At 39.5% G+C, this 21,975-nt stretch overlaps 1 protein-coding gene across 8 annotated transcripts in view; it reads right to left on the bottom strand.

Annotated features, from left to right (window-relative positions):
* Positions 1-21,975, bottom strand: part of LOC122560167 (polycomb group protein ASXL1-like) — a 106,527-nt gene that overhangs the window by 42,767 nt on the left and 41,785 nt on the right. For 7 of the 8 annotated variants that reach the window (XM_043710512.1, XM_043710511.1, XM_043710513.1 and 4 more), the window contains 4 exons: positions 21,804-21,912; positions 6,472-6,592; positions 5,690-5,796; positions 914-1,031 (listed from right to left, as the gene is read on the bottom strand). The exons of the other annotated variant lie outside the window; for it this stretch is intronic. In XM_043710512.1, the coding sequence (XP_043566447.1) occupies positions 914-1,031; positions 5,690-5,796; positions 6,472-6,592; positions 21,804-21,912 (455 nt within the window). The remainder of the gene's footprint in view (positions 1-913; positions 1,032-5,689; positions 5,797-6,471; positions 6,593-21,803; positions 21,913-21,975) is intronic. 8 annotated transcript variants of the gene reach the window in all.

Here is a 21,975-nt window from a genome sequence, read left to right as displayed (position 1 = left end):
GGCAGGATTGCAGAGCTTAAATCTGATCCAGTGGTTGTGGTATCACTTGGTTCTGTTTATGATTTGCTGCGTATGCTGTTTGGCATGCAAGTAGTCCTGCATGGTAGCTTCACTAGATTGACACTTCATTTCCAAGTGTGCCTAGTGTTGCTCCTGGCATGACCTCCTGTAATCTCCATTGAACCAGGATTGATCCCTTGGTTCGAGTGCAATAGTTGAGTGGGGAATATGCTGGACCATGAGGTTGTAGATTGTGCTGGAGTACAATTCTGCTCCTGTTGATGGCCCTGAGCACCTCAGTAATGCCCAGTCTTGAATTGCTCGATCTATTTGAAGTCTGTCCCATTTAGCACAGTGATAGTACCACAAAACAAAGAAGTTAAACATTGAGATTATTCTCAATGTGAAGACAGGATTTTGTCTCCAACAGGACAGTGCAGTGGTCACTTTTATCATGAATAGATGCATCTGCAGCCAGCAGATTGATATGGATGAGGTCAATTATGTTTTTCCCTCTTGTTGGTTCCCTCACCACCTGTTGTAGACACAGACTAACAGCCATGTCCTTTCAGACCCAACCAGCTCAATCAGGATTGCTGCTTCCGCCAAGCCACTCTTGATGGAGGACATTGAAATTCCCCACCCAGAGTACATTTTCTGCCCTTGCCATCCTCAATGCTTCCTCAAAATGTGTTTCAACATGGAAGAGAACTCCTAGTTGACTTCAAACATTATATTTCATTTTCATTCTTGTAGCTGTGGTTACTCATCACCAACACTTAAATTCTATGCTATAACTCTGCTTGTTTACTTTGATAACACATTCATACTTTTCTCATAGGAATTTGCTTAGCAAAACAATGATTGCATGGGAAAAAAATTAACATTTCTACACAAGCACTCTGCATTTTACCTGAAGCTGATTCCACATGCTCTCCATTTACTTTCAGTGGTGTCAGCACAACTCTTGGAATGGATTTGCTCATCATCACCGGAACTCCAATCTTCTTTTTTGGCTGTTGCTTTACAAGCTGTTTACATGTCATTAAATGAAAAGCTTTAGCACATACTTTTAAATATAAAGTTCTAAGAACTATCTTGATTTGAGACTGCGAAAGGCACAATGTCCCAAGGTGTTGCACAGGCAACAAAGCATGTTCACTGTTAAAATGTAAGGACCTACAGCCAATTTATAATAAACCAAATCTGAACAAAGAAGTTAAACAAATGAGCAGGCGAAGTTCATTAGAAGAGGGATGAATGTTAACCAGGACACTGGCACACACTTTCTGAATAGTACTACAGGATTTCTTACAATCAAAGATGAAGCCTTGGTTTAATGTTGCATCTTAATGCAAAACAGCAGCATTCCCTCAGTGCTGCATTAATGAGTCGGTCTATAGTGTACACTGAAGTGTTCTGGAGTAGCTTTTGCACATTCTATACTGACTCAAAGACAAGAATGCAATCACTGAACCAAGCAAGTTAAAACTAAGTCTCATGATTCTGCTCATGTTAGATCTCCAACTTGCAACTTCAGTATGATAGCATAATACTGACTCCAGAAAAAAGTGTATGGAAATTCTCTTCATTAGTGAAGTTGATAGGAAGAGACTAACCAATGTATCAGAACAAGTAGGATATGATTTCAGATCTGTTGTTTACATTAGCGTTGCAGTGTTAATAGCTAGGACACACATGTTCCATTACTGATCCACGTATGCTGTTACTAGATTTTACTGCACTTCCCACAGGAACAGGAGTAGGCCATTCAATTGTTTCAGCCTATTCCGTTATTCAATGAGACAATGGCTGATCTGCAGCCTAACTCTATATACCTGCCTTTGCCTTAATACTTATGCTTAGCAAAAATGTATCCATCTCAGATGTAAAATTAACTGATCTAGCATCAGCTGCCATTTGTGGAACAAAGTTCCTAACTTCTACCACCCTTTGTGTGGTAGAAGTGTTTCCTCACATCTCCCCCGAGTTACGTGGCCTTAATTTGTAAACTATATGCACTAATTCGAGAATCTCCAACCCAGAAACAAAGTAGAACAAAACAAAGTTTTCCCTAAAAAAGGAAAATAAGCACATTAAGAACAAAAACTAATAACCACATGTCCATGCTGCATTTTTTGGAAAAAAAAATTCCCTCATGACACAAAGTAAAGATGAGTCGACAATCACTTGTTATATGCAACCCAAGACTTGGCTATATGAAGTTCAAAGCTCATGCAACATCTCTCCATTTGAAATCACATTTCATTTTCACTATTTTGCCAGATTTAAACTTGGAGCCTGGAGGCTTGTAGAAGGTTTCACCCCATGGAAAAATTCCGTTTCCAATAATACTGATTAAATCTTAATTTTGATAACCGATATGAATACTGACTATTTCAAGTAACTAATGGAGCCAAGCTGAATTAGAATTAATTGTGTACGTTTTATTGAAGCGAGAGTCAGGAAAGCTTCTGTCAATATATTAAAAGAAAATGCTGATAATACAACTGGTATGATTGCATTTGTGGGGAGAGAAACAAAGTTAACTCTTCGGATCTGTGACTGGTCATCTGAGCTGGGCAAAATCAGACAAATATAATCAATTTTCCACGTGTGAGGAGACAGGGATCAGGGAGAGGGTGAGCAAACCATCAGAAGATTAAGTTCATAATATGACAGTGAGAAGAAATTCAAACGACAAAGGGTATAAAAAGGGGCAAGGGAGCATTCCCAAGAAAGGATTACATATGTCAGCTTTTCTAAAGTTAAACAGATCACTAAAAATATACATAAAGGCCACTATGTCAAACATAGCGCCCTAAAAGTTAATTCGTCATTTCCTCCTCATTTATCTGTAGGATTTGGCTGTAGATAAAATGGCTTGTAAAACTCAAATTTTCAGTTTTTGGGATATCACTGACAGGCACAATTGGATGCCTATCCATAACTGGCTTTAAAGTGTTGATGGTTTCACTCATTGGCTTGCAAGATCACTTTTGGCAGGCAGGTGGACAAGAGAGTTCAATTTCAAATTTAAAATTTGAAATTGAAGTCATCCATCTTGGTATGGAGAGTTGTTAAGTATATATGAACTCTAAGGAATCAGCAATTCAGCCTCAAGTCTGCTGCACCATTCAATTCAATTATGGCTGATCTCATCACAGCCTCAACTCCACTTTGCTGCACACATCCCATAAACCTTCAACATGTTACTAATTAAAAATCTATGTCCTCCTTAAATTTACTCAGTGTCCCGACTCACCAGAGTTAGTGACTTCCATAGCTTCACAACCCTTTGAGAGAATTAACTTCTCATTTGTCTTGAATCTACTACTCCTTTTCCTAAAACTATAACTTTTCCTTCCAGATTTCCCCACAAGAGGAAACATTTTTTGCTATATCTACTTTGTCAACCCTTTTAGCGTCTTATTGTCTTTGACAGTCACTAACAACTATAATTGACCACCTATCACCTTACGTACCTCAGTTAGATCACCTTTCATGTATCAGATCAGGAAAGGAAAATGCAGTTCTTACCGTGGAGGGCCAAGCAAGTGGTCAATTTTTTAAAATCAAATATTGAATCTGGAAACGTTGATCATTTTAATCTCAGTTTAAATAGTTTTATTTTAAAAAATCTGATCGAGATTACTGTCCAAGTTCCTGGTGGCCACATTTGGCAGTACAGCATTTACAGGTAAAGCATCAGGCATTCTGTCCAACTGTATTAAGCCGATGATTATATCCACACGATACAATGAATGACCAACAAATACAGTTAACCAGGCTCCATCATACTTGGGTAAGTTGGTAACAGACTAGAAAAGATGGCAACTTCAGGAAGATAGATGTTAGTTGTTCAGTACTCTATTATTAGACTAAATCTCCCAGGTAATTGGACAAAAACTCCCTATTCAGAAGCAATAGTTGGAAACTTCCTACATATTATAATTGCTATACATCAATACAGATGAAAATAGTAACAAAATGCAGAAATGCTATACTGTAACTATAACAATTCCAAGCAACTTAGGATAGATCTTGTTACATTCAACAGTGAAGGGCAAACAAGTGTGACCAGACAGCCAATAAAACTTGATTCACTTAATTTTTCCAATTGGAAGCCCAAACAGTTTTACTTGGCAAGATGCATGAAATGACCAGCTAAAAACTTTTTTAAAATGATAGAACGGTCCAGAAACAAATACTTAAAACAATATTTAAATCAATTGTTTTACCTTAATGCAAACATTTCTATAAATACCTTCAGGACTTCCAAATGTACTGTATCAAGAAAGCTAGATTCTTCTATTGCAAATATGTGCAAATTCTATAGGCACAACCTCTTCCCAATACCTAATAGAAATCTTGATTTTAATGTGCAAATTACCCCATAGAATGACACTTCATATAAAGTAGATTTACCAAGGAATAAATTAGAGCAACTACATCCAATCAATTTATATCTAACCAATTCTGCAGCATATCTGTGTCAGAGCAGTGTATAATGTTTGTTTTATTTTAACATTTTCTAATCAACCTGTTCAGAGTTCAGTTTCTCTGAGGCAGGTGGGACTTGAACTCTGGCCTCCTGGTTCAGAGGTAGTGCATAATATTTGAAATAATGGAAAAATCAATATTCCTTGTACTTGAATTAAGGGAAAACAATTGATCAATTGGTGTCCTATTCCAATAATTTTATTGCTCAAGGCAATGCTAGATCCAAGTCCTGCAATTCTTTATCTGACAACACAGGAAAGCAATTTCATCCTTACACTGTTCAAGACATGTTCTCAAAGCAACCTAAGAATAAGCAATAAATATTGGCTTTTCCAACAATGCTCGCATTGAATATGAATTTACTTTTTTAAAACATGTCTTCTATTAAAACCTGCAATCATTATTGTCTATGGATTACAGTATAAACCAACCTAAACTATACCATGTCAAAGTTCCCTCTAAGCTGTGTGGTTGTGCAGATGCCTGAGAAGTTTTGTGCGTACTGATAAGCAAGTTCTCATGTGGAGGTTGCTGCCATGCATGTATCTGAAGTCCACACATTGGATATAAATTAGGGGGAAAACACAGATGGCTACCCCACATTCATGGGTGAAGACTGGCATTTTATAATTTTTCATTTATATTTACATTCTTTTACTTAGATTATTTACAAGTATACAGCATCTTTAGTTGGATGGCAATCCAGTTGAATTATATACATGTTAAATATTATTCAAGAATAAAATAATACCTTAGGGCAAGAAAAAATTCAAGAAAGTACTTGCAAAGCTTGTGGAGTTCTACACTTGGAAAAATAATAAATCCACTTCATAGTTATTAGATACAAAAACATAGATCAGCTCTTCAGTTACTGTAATAGCCCTTTTAGATGCAGTGCAGCTATGTACCAATCGTAAATACTACTAAAACACTGTTAAATAACATGAGTCTGGGGAGGAAACCAGAAAGCCATCCAATACTATCTTACAAGAACTCAAAGATCAGTGGCAGATAACATTTCCATTTTTCAGTCATCATTTATCAATATATTTTACATTCTAAAAAACAGCAGATACTACTGTCTGAAAACTTTTCAAGCAAGAATATGGAATTTTAACAGTTCCTAAAATATACTGATCAAGAATGGTTTCAACTGCAGTACAATTTATCTCAGAGCCTCACTTACCTGCTGGGTTGCTTTGTGGCTGTTGTGTTTGCCAGGGGACACCTGTTTGCCTTGATGATCAGTGGAACATGATGCATTTGAAGAACTTTCATCAGACACCGGTGACACTAATTATGGAGTGAAAAAAATTAAGTGTTTAGACTGCTGCCGTCCTTGTGTTCCTCGTACACTCTGCATTTCACTAATAATGGCATTAGTATTGATAGGTTCAATCATAACTCAAAGCAATTTATTCCACATTGTTTTAAAACCTAAATCAGTTTTCTTTGTATGAAAAATCTTTTCAATGTGAAATACAAAATTGCATAAAATTCACCAAGATGTGTAAACATCTATTAGCGCAAGCATTCTAACTCTGCTGTGGGCTCAGGAAGCCTCCGGAAATGCATCAACTTTATGCCTTGGATATTTTTATTTCTCTTTCAGGCTTTTGTGCTTCTATCACTCTTCAGTAAAAGTTGAAGACCAACAGATAAATCCACAGTTCCAGCTCACAGCCCTATTACCTCAGAGCCCTTCAATACATTCCCTTAAAAAGTTAAATAGTTTCCATCTCAACCTCCTCTGGCAAAGTTTTCCAAATTGTAACAACCTCATTACAAAATAAATTTCTTCTGACAGTCTCTCTTGATTCCTTTACGGCAATCTTCCAACTGAAGACATCTCATTGACTCCACAGCGGAAAATCCTCTCAATTTACGTAATTAGTTGGACATCACTGTTTTGAACATTTACGGCCTCAAACAAAAGTCTCCACATTTCACAAGTCAACCATCACGTACCATCATTTTCCTCACCCGTGGTACTGGTTTCATTAGAGTCACAGCTTTCCAAATCAGGTCCATCATCGTAACCTTCACCATCACCAATGGGTACATTTTTGGACCATAAGAGCGCATCTTTCTGAATGAATAGAATTTGTTTTTAAAAAGTCAATTATTCACTGAATGAGCAAACAAAAATCAAGTTATAAATTATTAAACATGGAAATTAGCAAAATGCTGCATAACAAAAAGGTTTACTATTCCCGAAACATTTACTTATAATATGTTAATATTTTTTCTGCTAAACTGTTACAAATAGCACAGGAAGATATTTCAAATGAACATGTATCCCTCATTTCTGTTAGAAGAATGAAATGTATATATACATACAATAAAAAGAGAAAGATGACATCAGGACACCTTATATTTCCTTTCAGTTCTGAACCATTAGGTTCATACAAAAGCAATATCCCTTATATAATTTTGGCTGCATTTTTGAAGCAATATACGAATTAAAGACTTAAAACTCTCTTTAACCACAGCAAAATAAACAGTATAAAAAGTTTCCAAACAGCTTTCCTAAGATTGTTAGTCACAGATTACATCTCCTCAACCAAGCAATGGTTTTGGTGAGGGAGAGAAGTTCGTACCGATGTGAGTCAAATTAGCAACAGAAGGAAATCCTCTATTTGTATGCGCACATTCACTATGTGAAACCCCTAAGCTGTGTCTTGTTCTGAAAATGAGACATCTCTTAAACATTTTTTAAAAACTGATCGATTTGCTCCCCCTCAAAACAATGCTTGAGATCCACTCAAGATACATATCTATAAAAAGTCACGAATCTATCACACCTTGATAAAGAAAAGCTTGTAAAACTCTTAAATATTCGCCATTCCAATTACATAAGATATTAAATTTTATTCATGCAAGCAATATCAAGTACTCTTTATTATGTATAGACAAAAAAAGAATTCTGTGGATACTTGTAATTGAAAAAAAATGTTGGAATAGTCCAATATCAGAAGAAGAATCAGAGTTAGATGTGATGATGCTGCCCTTTACCAAGATTATTCTGTCCTTCACTTTTTTTCCCCCAAGAGGTGTCATAAAGGCAGAGGTTCCAATATGTCTGGAAATCTCTACGTGAAAACAACGGCAGGGGATTGGCCAGTATTCCCAGTTCGGTCTTTTTTTTCTAGTTTGGTTTAGTTTTAGCAGGGAGTCAAAAAAACTGCTGGGGACCTCGAGAAGCAGCTACTGTGAAAAAAGGTTCCATGCTTTAACAGAGGTCTGGCCTGAACTTTTTCTCAAACTTCTCCTGCCTATAAGAACCAGTGTCTGAACTTTTGCGAAGGGGTGTGTTTATGCTATGTTGCAGGGATTGGAATAGCTTTGTTAAATTGCTATATCGTGTCGGTTGGGTTATCAAATAAAGTAAGTTATTCTTTAAACTGAAACAAATTCTTTACTCGTCAGTTATAAGTCAACTAAAGGACACACATTAAGAACATGATGCAGAAACTGATGGAAATAGAAACCAAGGTAAACATGACTAAGAACAAGAACAGGTAAGAAAACACCTTTGAAAAGAGCAGAGGTGGTGGTCAGAAATGCCCAAAGTACAATAGGCAAGGTAGACAAACTTACAGCTTTGGTTAGTACTTGGAACTATGATATTATTGTGGTTATGGAGACTTGGCTAAAAGAGGGACAGGACTGGCAGCTGAATGTCCCATGATTTATCTGTTTCAGGTGTGACAGAAAGGGATGTAAAATGGATGGGGGAAACTGCATTATTGGTAAAAAAATATTTTACAACTGTACAGAGGAAGGATGCATCACAGGACTCATGCAGGGAAGAAATATGGGTAGAAATCAGAAATAGGAAAGGCGAAATCACCATGCCAGGGGTACATGACAAGCCTCTCAACAGCCAGCAGGAGATAGAAGAGAGAATATGTAGACAGCTTTTGGAAAGATGCAAAAAGAGGATTGTTGTGGTGAGTGATTTTAACTTTCCCTTTGTTGACTGAGACTCACTTCATGCGAGGGGCTTGGATGGGACAGAATTTGGAAGGACCATTCAGGAGGGTTTCATGACACAGCATGTTAATAGCTTCGAGGAGAAAGTGTCCCCTAGCTGGGACACCCGGACCAACCAACCAAACCACCCAGTAGCACAATACTTTAACGCCCCCTCCCACTCCACCAAGGACATGCAGGTCCTTGGACTCCTCCATCGCCAGACCATGGCAACACGACGGTTGGAGGAAGAGCACCTCATCTTCTGCCTGCCCCAAGTCCCTCCTCCCTACCTTTTATCAGCCTGCTGGACACACTTTCCTCATTCCTGAAGAAGGGCTTATGCCCAAAACATCGATTCTTCTGATCCTTGGATGCTGCCTGACCTGCTGCGCTTTTCCAGCAACACATTTACAGTATGTTAATAGTCCAACCAAAGAAAGGATTATACCGGACTTGGATTGAGGAAATGAGCACTGTGAAGTTTCAGTGGGGGAACATTTCAGGAGTAGTGATCATAATACCATGAATTATAAAGTACTCATGGATAGAAAAAATAGCAGTCTTCGGGGGAGGGCAATCTACAACAATATTGGGCAGGAACTGAAGAATTTTGATTGGGGACAGCTGTTTGGGTAAATCCACATCAAACATGTAGGAGTATTTCAAACGGCAGTTGCTAGGAATTGAGGAGCAGCATATTCCTGTAAGAATGAAGGATAGGGATGGCAAGTTACATGATCCTTGGATGACCAAGGATGTTGTGATGTTGGACAAAAGAGAAAGGAAGCCTATTTAAAATCCCGGAAGATGGGAACTGATGAAGCCCTTGAAGTATATGAGGAAAGTAGGAAATAAGATAAGCAATGAATTAGAAGGGCTAAAAAAAGGGTCATGAAAAGACATTACCAAACAAAATTAAGGAGAATCCTAAGGATTTTTACACAAGAGGGCAGCCAGGGAAGGGATTGGCTCACTCAAGTACAAAGGACGGAATCTGTGTTAGAGTTAGAATAGGTAGGTGTGGTGCGAAACGAATTGTGAGTGTCAGTATTCACAAAAGAGAAGGAATGATCTCAGGGAAGAAACTGTCGAATTTCTAAGCTAAGCTGCTATTAAAAAAGGAAGAGATGTTGACGGTCTTAAAAAATATGAAGGTAAATAAGTCCCTGAGTATTGATGGGATCTATCTCTCCCAGAGTATTGAGGAAGGCAAGAGAACAAATTGCTGGAGCAGTAGATTGGATTAGATTAGATTCCCTACAATGTAGAAACAGGGCATTTGGCCCAACAAGTCCACACCGACCCTCCAAAGAGTAACTCTCACAGACCCATTCACCTAACCTATATGTACCACTGACTAATACACCTAACATTATGGGCAATTCAGCATAACCAATTCACTTGACCTGCACATCTCTGGATTCTGGGAGGAAACCGGAAACAGACGGGCAAACTCCACACAGTCACCCGGGAATTGAACCCGGGTTCCTGGTGCTGTGAGGCAGCAGTGCTAACCAATAAGCCACCCTTTAACAGACATTTTTGTAGCTGCTTTGGCCAGAGGCAAGGTCCCAGAGGACTGGAGAGTAGCCAATGCAGATCTATTGGAAGAGATTCTCAGGGACAAGATCTATACGCATTTAGAGGCAAATGGATTTATTAGCGATAGGCAGCATAGTTTTGTGCAGGGGTAGTCGTGCCTCACGAACTTGATTGACTTTTTTTTCCAGTTGGTGATGAATGAGGGAAAAGCAGCTGATGTTGTCCACATGGATTTCAGTAAAGCCTTTGACAAGGTCCCTCATGGCAGACTGGTACAAAAGGCAAAGTCACATGGTATTGGGATGAGCTGGCAAGATGGATACAGAACTCCTCAGTTAAATGAGACAGATGGTAGTGGAGGAATGCTGTTTTTCGAAATGGAGGGTTGTGACTAGTGGTGCTCCACTGTGTTAGGATCTCTTCTGAACGTGGTCGACATACATGATTTGGAGGAAAATATAGCTGGTCTAATTAGTAAGTTTGCAGATGATACAAAGAGTGGTGGAGTTGGGGATAGTGAGGAGGCTTGAGAGAAGATACAGCAGAATATGGGCCAGTTGGAGGCATGGGCAGAGAAATGGTAGAAAGAGTTTAATCTGGACAAATGTGAGGTGATCTATTTTGGAAGATCAGGTATAGGTGGAAATTAAACAGTGAATGGTAGAACCCTTAGGTGTATTGATATGCAGAGGGATCTGGGTGTACAGATCCACAGATCACGGAAAGTGGCAGTACAGGTAATAAGATAGTAAAAAAGGCCATGGCATGCTTGCCTTCATTGGAAGGGACAGTTGAGTATAAGAATAGGCACATTGTGCTGGAGCTTTACAGAACTTCAGTTAGGCCACAGTTGGAATATTCCGTGCAATTCTGGTCACCACACTACCAGAAGGATGCGGATGTTTTGGAAAGGATACAGAAAAGCTTTATCAGGATATTGCTTGGTATGGGGGATTTTAGCTATAAAGAAAGGTTGGATAGACTGAATGCATTTTCACTGGAACACAGGAGTTTGAGGGGTGACCTGGCATGGATGGCCAAAGGGCCTGTTCCTGTGCTATACTGCTCTCTGTTCTTGTTCTTCACATAAAACGAATGTAATGGGAAGTGGGAATAGGTGGAATAAAAGAAAAATTCTGACACAGGAACGACTGAATCAGATCCACGCATTCATGTAAAGTGGGTTACTTTCTTGTAAATAAATGAGAAAATAGAAGACATGAAGTGCAAGGGAGTGGGATAAAAGCGTGTGCACCACAATGAAATACAAATGGTACAGACCTGATTGTCAATTTATGAGAACAAGATCTTGGCCATTTGGCCATCAGTTAACATCCAATTACAATTCAGGAGCTGAATGATGATAACATAATAATTAATGTGTCATGCTTCAAAGCAGGATAACTTTGAGACGGAGAAAAGGAGGAAAAAAAAACACAAAACAACAAGTGCAAGGAAAGGTACATTGCAGCGAGTTGAAGGCAACCTCAAAGGCAACCATGCACGCCTACGAATTTCTTGTGCCTTGTTCCCTGAGTGATAGAAATGAAGATCAGCTGCATGTCATCAGAGAATGTCATGAAGATGTTTTCTTACATGATACAAACAAAAATGTCTGCTTGGGTTTTTTTTTAAATTTAAAGATCCCAAAGGTCATTTTAGATATGGAAACTCAGCTTACTTATTTACCGAGAAACCCAACAAAGTAATTGTGGCATGAGAAATAACTCCAGGTGTTTGCACTTATGCTTTGAAGATCATTACAAAGTCATTCTTTGGATGAAGACCTTCTCAATAATCAAGAAAAACAATTTTTAATATAACTAACAGCTTTTTTCTTAATTATAAAGCAAAGTTCCTTCAATTTTTCCTCAGGATTTAGATAGTTTAGATAAGTTATCAGCCTCACAACAGTCCTCTACACCAACATCCTTCAGTATGTATCTCACGGATATATAGGAAATCAAATAATTGCATATGGTGCAGCTTCACATGGTTTACTTTTGCTGGCTCACAAGTCATGCTGTCATTTTCATGCCATCAGCATTATGCGTCTTAAGAGCTAGAATTTATAATTCAGAGTCTTAATGTCTTAATGTCTATACAGCTTCCAAGTCTTCAAATTCTTCCTCATTTGCAGCCAAGATGAATTACTGTAGAGTTCTGAACTATCCATCAGACTTGCCACAGGGAAACCCTCCATTTCTTCCAGGTTATCAGTAGACAGAACTTGAAACAGAGGAACCATTTGGTAGTTTGCATGATCCCAGAGAAGAACAGTGCAATAAAAGCAGAAAGAGTTTAACAAAAAGGGGTGATGATAAATCAAGATTAGAATTGACAAGACTGGATCCAGATTAGAATTTAATCCAGTTATTCCCATTATGCCACCTAAATGATTATCCACCATATTTGCTTCTTTACTGACTTAAGACCATTGGAAGGAGATTGGCAAGAATATGAGCATCGACCAGTAGGATGGTGGATATGTGGAAGCTAAGGCAGTCACTAGCAAATTTTCAAGTTGTGACAAACAACTCAGAAAAGAACCTATAGCAGCATTCTGGGTTTACCGGCATCTTGTGCACTGCACTGGCTCAAGAAGATGGCTTGTCACCTTCTCAACAGCAATTTGGGGTACTGTCCTTACCAATGACTCTTGCGTTTCAAACAAATTCACAAACTTTTGTGCTACTGTTCCAAAAAGTACAACAAATAGGCCACCTGATTTCTGGGTATTATAGCTTGAAAAAAATAAAAATGTTACTAGCATGACCACCTCTAATAAATTCATATTGCATTTTCTCTTAATTAAAAGATCTTAAAATATATATATTACATACATATATATATAATACATAAGAAACCACATGTTGGGTACAAGGAGAATTTGCTCAAGAGTATCTAATGCCAGAATTACTGAACCAAAAGTTCAGAGTTTAACACAGTTTCACAATCCAATTACTACATTAATAGTTGTAGACATTTTTAAAATTATCTTCAGAACATACGTATCATTCGATGAACAACTCCACTGTCAGGTTTATAGTCGACTTAACAATATGGCATTGATCATGGTCAATTATGAAAAAAATTAACTTTGAACTTAAAAATCTGCTCCTTTCAATTCCCTTCCGAACGCATTTCAATAAAATTCATGTCTCATTTTTCTAACCCTCATGACTATAAACCCATCCTTTGCTCAAAAACAAAGAACTGTTCAACACAAGAACAGGTTACTTGGGCCACCAAACCTCGACTACACATGATACATTTTTAAACTAAACATTTTTGACTCTGGCAGTCTGTATTCCACTATACCCTGCTCATTCCTGTCTGTCAAAATGACTCTTAAGTAATCCTATTGTATCTGATTCAAGCATCTTCTCTGCCAGTATGTTCCAGGCACTCAGAACACTGTCTTAAAAAAATGCCTCTCACATCTCCTTTATACTTTCCTCCTTTTAGCTTACATGTATATCCCATAGTAATTGACTGTCTATCCTGAGAAAAAGACTCCAACAATCCATTCTATATATGCCTCTCATCATTTTGCAAGCTTCCATGAGGTCACCCAGCAGCTTCTGAGGTTAAAGTAAAAATAAATCAAATTTGTTCAATCTCTCTTGACAGCTGACATACTCCAAACAGTCAATATTCTGGTAAACCTTTTCCGTACCCTCTCCAAAGCCTCCACGTCTTTCTGGTAGTGTGGTGATCATAACTGGACACAATATTCCAAACGTGACCTAACGCAGCTCTATACAGCTGCGACATGACTCGCCAATTTTTATACTGTCTGCCCTGACCGATGAAAGCAAGCATGCTATAAACCTTCTTGACCACCTTATCCACTTGCGTGGCCACTTTCCGAGAACTGTGAACATGTACACTTTGGTCCCTCTGACTAAAGGCTCTGTCATTTACTATGAACTTCCTCCCTATACGAGACCTTCAAAATGCATCATCTTGCATTTGACCAGATTAAATTCCATTTCTCTGACAAAGTCTGCAGACTATGTATATATCCTGCTGCATCCTTTGGCAATCTTTACCATCACAGCTCTCCTGATCTTTGGGTCATCCGCAAACTTACTGATCAGGCCAGCTACATTCCCCGGCATATCCGGGAGGGGGAAGTTACCTGGACGCTTTGTTTCAGGAGGCAGTCACACCCGGTAGATTAAATAATTCAAATTCAGTTAGTGATCAGGAACAACAGGGTATAACTAAGTGAGGCCAGGGTGGGGGAATTGAGTTCAGGAGTGGAGGAGCCTCAGCCCTTTACCTTCTCCAACAGGTATGGGATTTTTGCTCCCTGTATGGAGGAAAAGGGCTGTGGACAGGGTGAGGCAGCTGACCACGACACCATGGTACAGAAGGCCATTCAAGAGAGGGGAGCAAAAAGACAAATAATTGTTATAGGAGATTCTATAATTAGGGGGGACAGATAGTATCCTTTGCGAGCCACATCAGGATTCCTGCTTGGTGTGCTGCTTGCCCAGTACCAGAATGCAGGATACCTCCAACCGGCTTGAAAGGATGTTGGAGCGGGAGAGAGAAGATCCAGTTGCTGTGACCCATGTTGGTACTAACAACATAGGCAAGACTATGAAGGAGGACCTGTTTGGGGAGTATCACGCACTAGGAAGGAAGTTGAAGAACAGGTCCTCGAGGGTTAATCTCTGGATTACTGCCGGAGCCACATGCTAATTAGCATAGGGTTAAGAAAACTGGGGAAGTAAACATGCAGCTAACAGACTGGTGTGGTGAAGAGGGATTCCATTTCATGGGACATTGGCATTATTTCATGGAACCGGGGCGATCTGTACCGATGGGTCAGTCTCCTACTGAGCCGATCTGGAACCAGTGTTCTGGTGTAATCTTGAGAGTTTCGGGGTGGGGAGTGGGGAGGAGGGAGAAGAAGCTACAGGGAGTATGGGGTCAAGTAAAAAGATAACCAGCAGGTTAGTCTGTGTGCAGGGTTTAAGTTCAAGGCAGACTAGGCATGAAGCAAAAAGTAAGGATAACTTAGGACATAGAGATTTTGGAAATCACGAGAATAAGAAAATTAGCATTTTGGCACTTTACCTGAATGCTCATAGTATTCATAACAAAGTAGATGAATTAATAGCACAAATCATAGTGAATGATTATGATGTGGTCGGCATCACAGAGACATGGTTGCAGGGGGTTCAGGACTGGCAGTTAAACATCCAAGGATTTATAACTTATCGAAAAGACAGGGTGGTGGGCAGAGGGAGCGGGTGGCCTTGTTAGTTAAGGATGAAATTAAATCTATGGCACTAAATGACATTGGGTCAGATAATGTGGAGTCTGTGTGGGTGAAGTTGAAGAACCACAAAGATAAATAAAAAACCACAATGGGAGTTACGTACAGACCTCCCAGCATTGGTCAGGACCAGGGGCACAAGATGTACCAGGAAATAGATAGGGCATGTCAGAAAGGCAAGGTCAGTGATCATGGGGGACATCAGTATACAAATGGATGAGTGAATAATGTTGCCCGTGGATGCAAAGAAAGGGAATTCATGGAATGGTTACAGGATGGCGTTTTGGAATAGCTTGTGACAGAGCCCACAAGGGAGGAGACTATTCTGGACTTAGTGCTATGTAATGAGCCAGACTTTATAAAAGATCTTAAAGTAAGGGAATACTTAGGAGACAGCAATCATAATATGGTAGAGTTCAGTCTGCAGTTTGAAAATTGGATGTAATGGTGTTACAGTTAAATAAAGGTAATTACGGGGCATGAGAGAGGAACTGACGAAAGTTGACTGGCAGTACAGCCTAGTGGAGAAGACAGTAGAGCAATAATGGAAGGAGTTTCTGGGTGTAATTGAGGACACAGAACAGAGGTTCATCCCAAAGAAAAGCCAGATACTCTGGTGGTGATGGTAGTGTTTGGGGGGGTTGCACAAAATTGCACAGCCATGGCTGACAAAGTAGTCAGGAAAAGTATCAAAGAAAAAGAGAGAGCCTATAAAGTGGCCAACATCCCTGGAAAACAGAAGATTGGGAAGACTACAAAAACAAACAGAGGATAATAAAGAGAAATAAGGAAGGAGAGGATCAAATATGAAGGTAAGCGAGCCAGTATTATTAGAAATGATAGTAAAAGTTTCTTTCAATACATAAGAAGCAAATTGGGCCGCTCCACATTGATGCAAGAAGGCTAGTGATGGGAGATAAGGAAATAGCTGAAGAACTTAAGTGCTTTGCGTCAGTCTTCACAGTGGAAGACATGAGTAATAGCCCAACAATTAAGGAGAGCCAGGGGGCAGAGTTGAGTATGATAGCCATTACAAAAGATAAAGTGCTAGAAAAGCTAAAAGGTCTAAAAATCTCCTGGCCCAGGTGGGTGACATCCTAGATTTCTGAGGGAGATGGCTGAGGAAATAGCGGAGGCGTGGTTGTGATCTTTCAAAAGTCACTTGAGTCAGGGAAAGTCCCAGATGATTGGAAAAAAAATTGCTATTGTAACCCCCTTGTTCAAGAAATGATCAAGACAAAAGATGGAAAATTATAGGCTGATTAGCCTAACCTCAGTTGTAGGTAAAATTATAGAATCCATCGTTAAGGATGAGAATTCTAAATTATTTGCAGTGCAGGGTCAGATTAGAACAAGTCAGCATGAATTTAGTAAGGGGAGACCGTGCCTGACAAACCTGTTAGAATTCTTTGAAGAGGTAATAAGTAGGTTATCCCAGGGAAACCCAGTGGATGTTATCTATCTAGACTTCCAAAAGGCCTTTGATAAGGTGCTTCACAGGAGGCTGTTGAGTAAGTGAGGGCCCATGGTGTTCGAGGTGAGGTAATGGCATGGATTGAGGATCGGCTGTCTGATAGATGGCCGAGAGTTGGGATAAAAGGTTCTTTTTTGAAATGGCAGCTAGTGACAAATGGTGTCCCGCAAGGTTCAGTGTTGGGCTGCAGCTGTTCACTTTATATATTAATGATCTGGATGAAGGGACTGGGGACATTCTGGCGAAGTTCACCCACGATACGAAGTTAGGCAGACATGCAGGTAGTTCTGAGGTGGTGGGGAGGCTGCAGAAAGATTTAGACAGTTTAGGAGAGTGGTCTAGGAAATGGCTGATGAAATTCAACATGAGCAAGGTCTGGCACTTGGGGAAAAAAATACTGGCATGTAAACGGTGAGAAAATTCATAAAGCCTAAGTACAAAGGGATCTGGGAGTACTCGTCCAGGATTGTCTAATGGTTGACTAGCAGGTTGAGTCAGTGGTTAAGAAAGTAAATGTAATGTTGTCATTTGACAATATCAAGTGATCAGTGGTTGGAATATAAAAGCAACGATTAGCTACTGAGACTTCATAAAGCTCTAGTTAGGCCCATTTAGAATAAATGTGTCCAATTTTGGGCCCTACACCTCAGGAAGGACATACTGGCACTGGAGTATGTCCAGTGGAGATTCACACGGATGATCCCTGGAATGTTAGGCCTAGCATACAATGAACAGTTGAGGATCCTGGGAATGTATTCATTAGAGTTTAGAAGGTCGAAGGGAGATCTAATAGAAACTTACAAGATAATACATGGCTTAGAAAGGGTGGAGGCTGGGAATTTGTTTCCAGCAGGTGGAGAGACAAGAACTGGTGGACACAACCTAAGAATTAGAGAGGGTCAATTTAAAATGGAAACGATGAGACATTTCTTTAGCCAGAGAGTGGTGGCAAGGAGCACAGTGGAGACCAGGATGTTAAATGCCTTCAAGGCAGATATTGATAAATTCTTGATCACGCAAGGACTTAAGGGCGATGGGGAGGGTGCGGGTAGGTGGAGTTGAATTGCCCATCAGCCATGATTGAATAACTGAGTGGCCTCGATGGGCCAAATGGCCTTACTTCCACTCCTATGTCTCATGGCCTAAACAACAGGGGTCTCAGCATTGATCACTGTTCACACATATCCAGTCAGGGAAAAAAAAAGCCTTCCACCATCACCAGTCTTCTACGACCAAGCCAAGACACTATCCATCTTACCAGCTCATGACAGATCCCATATGACTTCAGCTTCTGCATCAGCCTGCCAAAGTGGGACTTTGTCAAAGGTTTTGCTGAAGTCCACTTACAAAATCCACTGTCCTGCCCTCAATCATCTTTGTTACTTCCTCAAAAAATAACCTCAATCACGTTTGTGAGACATTACCTCCCCTGCATATGTATCCTGCAAACTCCTTAGAATAAAAGACTGACTTTCCATGTCCCTTCTTAATTACATCTTTCTGCTTAGGATCAGAAATAAAAATATTTTAAAAGGCACTTCTCAAGGATACTCTAATTTTTGGGGGCCTACTTCGTTCTCACGAACTCATTCATTAAGTGATGCCATCACACTGAAATAATCCCTTCTACATGCTGATGCTGCGCAAAAGCAGACGTGAATAATCAATTTCGATCAATTCCCTCCTAAGCATAAAGCCACAACACAAGGAAAACATTAATTTCTTAGGTACAGTATTTAAATTGGTAAAAAAACAACAGACAAAGTTAACAATACATTATTCAAAACAACCATCATGTTTCTACATACAAAGACATCACCCCAGTGCAACTTTTGAAGACAGGTGAGGTCTATTTCCATCTCCCATATGCAAAGCTAGAACATTCTAACCAGGCAGTCACACCCCTATTTACTGTACCTCAATATAAAAATGTGAAATCAGATCCAACAACTGACTTTACATTACTATATGGCAGCCTACATTTTTACCAAATATAGTAGCTTCAAATTTACAAAGTCCTAAACTAGAGTTTGCACTGATTTGCAAAGAATTTAAACTTTTCTTGGATCCCAATTAACTAAACATTGCTTCCCTGACAGGTTTAAAACTATTCCTCTCACCTCTTTTGCCCATACTTTTCTTTGCAGCTTCACTTACTGCCATCCTACTTCATAGGCCTCCTGCAACCTGTTTTACCTCATTCCCCTTCCAGCCTTTCTTTCTCCAAGATCTAGCAAAAGGTCAACTTGCACTCAGAAAAAGAACACCCATCCAAGTCAAAGATAGCTTCCAGGGTCCAACCCCTCCATGTTATGGATCCCCCAGCAACAACTCAACTGCCACCAAAAGGCACTCTACCAGTAACTCCTGCAATGCAGGTACTGACTTTCCTAACTACTTGCTATGGTTTCTCTACTGCACTTCCTGCCTACAGCTCTTCCTTCATGAGTTAGCCTACTTTGCACTAATTCATTTCATTCAATAAATGAAATGAGTTCTCAGATTGATGGCCCTCATAAGTTAACTTTCATGTTGATTTAGGGAACCGCCCAAACCCATGCTTATCTTGACTGACCTTTTTAAGATCCGTGCACAAGAACTTCCAGAACTCACTGTACTACAATAATGTTCTACTCTTCTATCTGCCGAAGTGGATGCTCTCACCTGTCAATTCTTTGCCCACTTATTCACCAGTACATATCGCTTTCATATCTTGTCTCCTCACAACACGTTTTTGTATCTATCTTTCTACAATCAGAAAATTGGGCTACAATGCAGTCAGGTTTTTTACTTAGATTCTACATAACTGAGGCCCCAGAAATTATCCTTGCAACATTCCAACTAACTACAGTGTGCACACTGAAAATGAATTATTTATCCGAACATTTAGTTAGAGACAAAAAACTGCACGTGCTGGAATCCAAGTTGATAAGCAGGAGGTGCCTGGCTTGCTGTTTCTTCCAGCCTCCTGCTCGTCTACCATTTATCCCAACACGCAGACTAGTTAACAGGAAACAAATCATCTACGCAATTATATCACCTCCAAAACAGCAAACTCCTATCTGTGCAATATATGGCATGTTAGTGATTGCCTTTTGGAAATCGAATATACTACATGTATGATTTCGTTCATCCAAACCAGATGCTACGCTGTCCAAAATCCAACACTCAAACATGATTTCCCTTTTGTTATGGACCTGAGTAGCTTTTATACTTATTTGAAGGCAAGTTTGAGATGCTGTGTTCCAGATGTACTTTGATTGGTCCACCACTCGGCTTTCAGGAAAAGACATTTCATTCTTACAACTTAGTTAAAATACAAACAAAAAGAGAACTGGCATAACTTTAACTCTACTGAAATACTTAACGAAATAATGTATTCTTTAACCACTTAATAATAGACAGGGCAATAGTTTTCCAAGTAGTAAGTGACCCCTCTCTTATCTCTGACTTGTATACCTCCATCACATTTTTTCCTTTCCCTACTCAAACAAATGGTTTTCACCATTCTGCTCTACATTCCACGCCATTGCACACCACATTACTAACCCTTACAGAATGTCTAGGACCAAAATCAAGAGCAATTTCCAAGTGACTGAGTAATGTCACCTGGGAGTTTTAAAATTACACATTAAAGCAAACGTGTCATGTAATTCATAAAGAATCTCTGTCACAGCTTCAAGTTCATCAAAACCGTGATCTGGCTGCATACATGGCAGGGTGACAACATTAGATGCAATCCTGAGGAGATGCCCGCTATCTCCAGCTACATGATATGGGGAAATGCATCTAGATAGCTTAGTTGATGAACTATTTGCAAGGACACTGACCTTCTTGGAAAACTATTACAGCCACACATCATTTTAATTTCCATGTTACACAATCATTTGTTAAGGATAACATTATGGTCAAAATGGATTGATGAGCATGATTTTAACTTTCATAGGTAGATTATACACACAGCTTCCTATTATCTCATGCTCTGTACCTCTTCAATGGCCAAATTCATACTCTCAAGTGATGTAAAGGATATCAAGAAGTGTTATCCTCCAATGTCAGTGCACTCAAGGGAACTTATCACTAGATATTGCTGTTGACTCAACCTAGTTGAAGAGCAAGTTTATCAACCATCATAACCCTTTCAGTCTCTCTACAACAAATGTCAAAATTTTTTAAGAGAACAGTTAAGACTATGATTTAAGAAGCACCATATTCAAACAACAGTCAGGAGTGTAGTTGTGGCCAATCTCCAGAAAGTCAGCTAAAATTTGCCCTCAAAATTTTAGTAATTTTTTTTAGATTCCTCTCAGTATGGAAACAAGCCCTTCGGCCCAACCAGTCCACACTGACCCTCCAAAGAGTAACCCCCCCAGACCCATTTCCCTCTGACTAATGCACCTAACACTATGGGCAATTTAGCATGGCCAATTCACCTGACCAGCACATCTTTGCACTGTGGGAGGAAACCAGAGTAGCCGGAGGAGACCCACGCAGACACTGGGAGAATGTGCAAACTTCACACAGCCACCCGAGGTTGAAATCGAACCTGGGACCCTGGTGCTGTGAGGCAGCAGTGCTAACCACTGAGCCACCAATCCGCCCTCAAACAACTACACATGAGCGTCACTGGGGGAGCTCGAACCACCAACCTTTCGGTTAATAGCCAAACACGCGAACCGATTACACCACTGAGACTGCAGTATCCGGCCCTTGAAGCCCCATAACTTAAAATCAGTGTTAATTATGTTGACGCAATTATTAGTTTCTCAAACTTTGAGAAACTAGAGTTTGGGAATAAAGGTTCTTCATTCAACTGCCATATTGCAAGATAAATCTGAAATCAGAACATTTGTGCGTATTTTACCTGAATATATATACACAAATTAGAGACCATACATTTAATTTTTTGTTTCCGAGGAATACCAGAAATCCATAATATTCATTTGTGCTGCTCACAACCAACAAGTTTGAAAACTCCTAGTGAAAACAACAATATGGTACAATCGTTCTTACCTTCAATGTGTAAAGACCCATCCGCCCTGGAAGTCTGTAAAACATTCCATCATCTGCACGAGAATTAGTGTGAAGCATAGCATTCAGACATGCCAAGGGAGAAGTTCCACTACATAAAATAGATTAAAAAGCACATTTTACGTAAATATCTCAAATAAAATTCTGCTCCAAA

This window comes from Chiloscyllium plagiosum, chromosome 20 (assembly GCF_004010195.1).
Source record: "Chiloscyllium plagiosum isolate BGI_BamShark_2017 chromosome 20, ASM401019v2, whole genome shotgun sequence".
NCBI classification, from domain to species: Eukaryota; Metazoa; Chordata; class Chondrichthyes; order Orectolobiformes; family Hemiscylliidae; genus Chiloscyllium; species Chiloscyllium plagiosum.
Note: the sequence above shows the minus strand (reverse complement) of the source record. Positions and strands in the feature narration are given on the sequence as shown.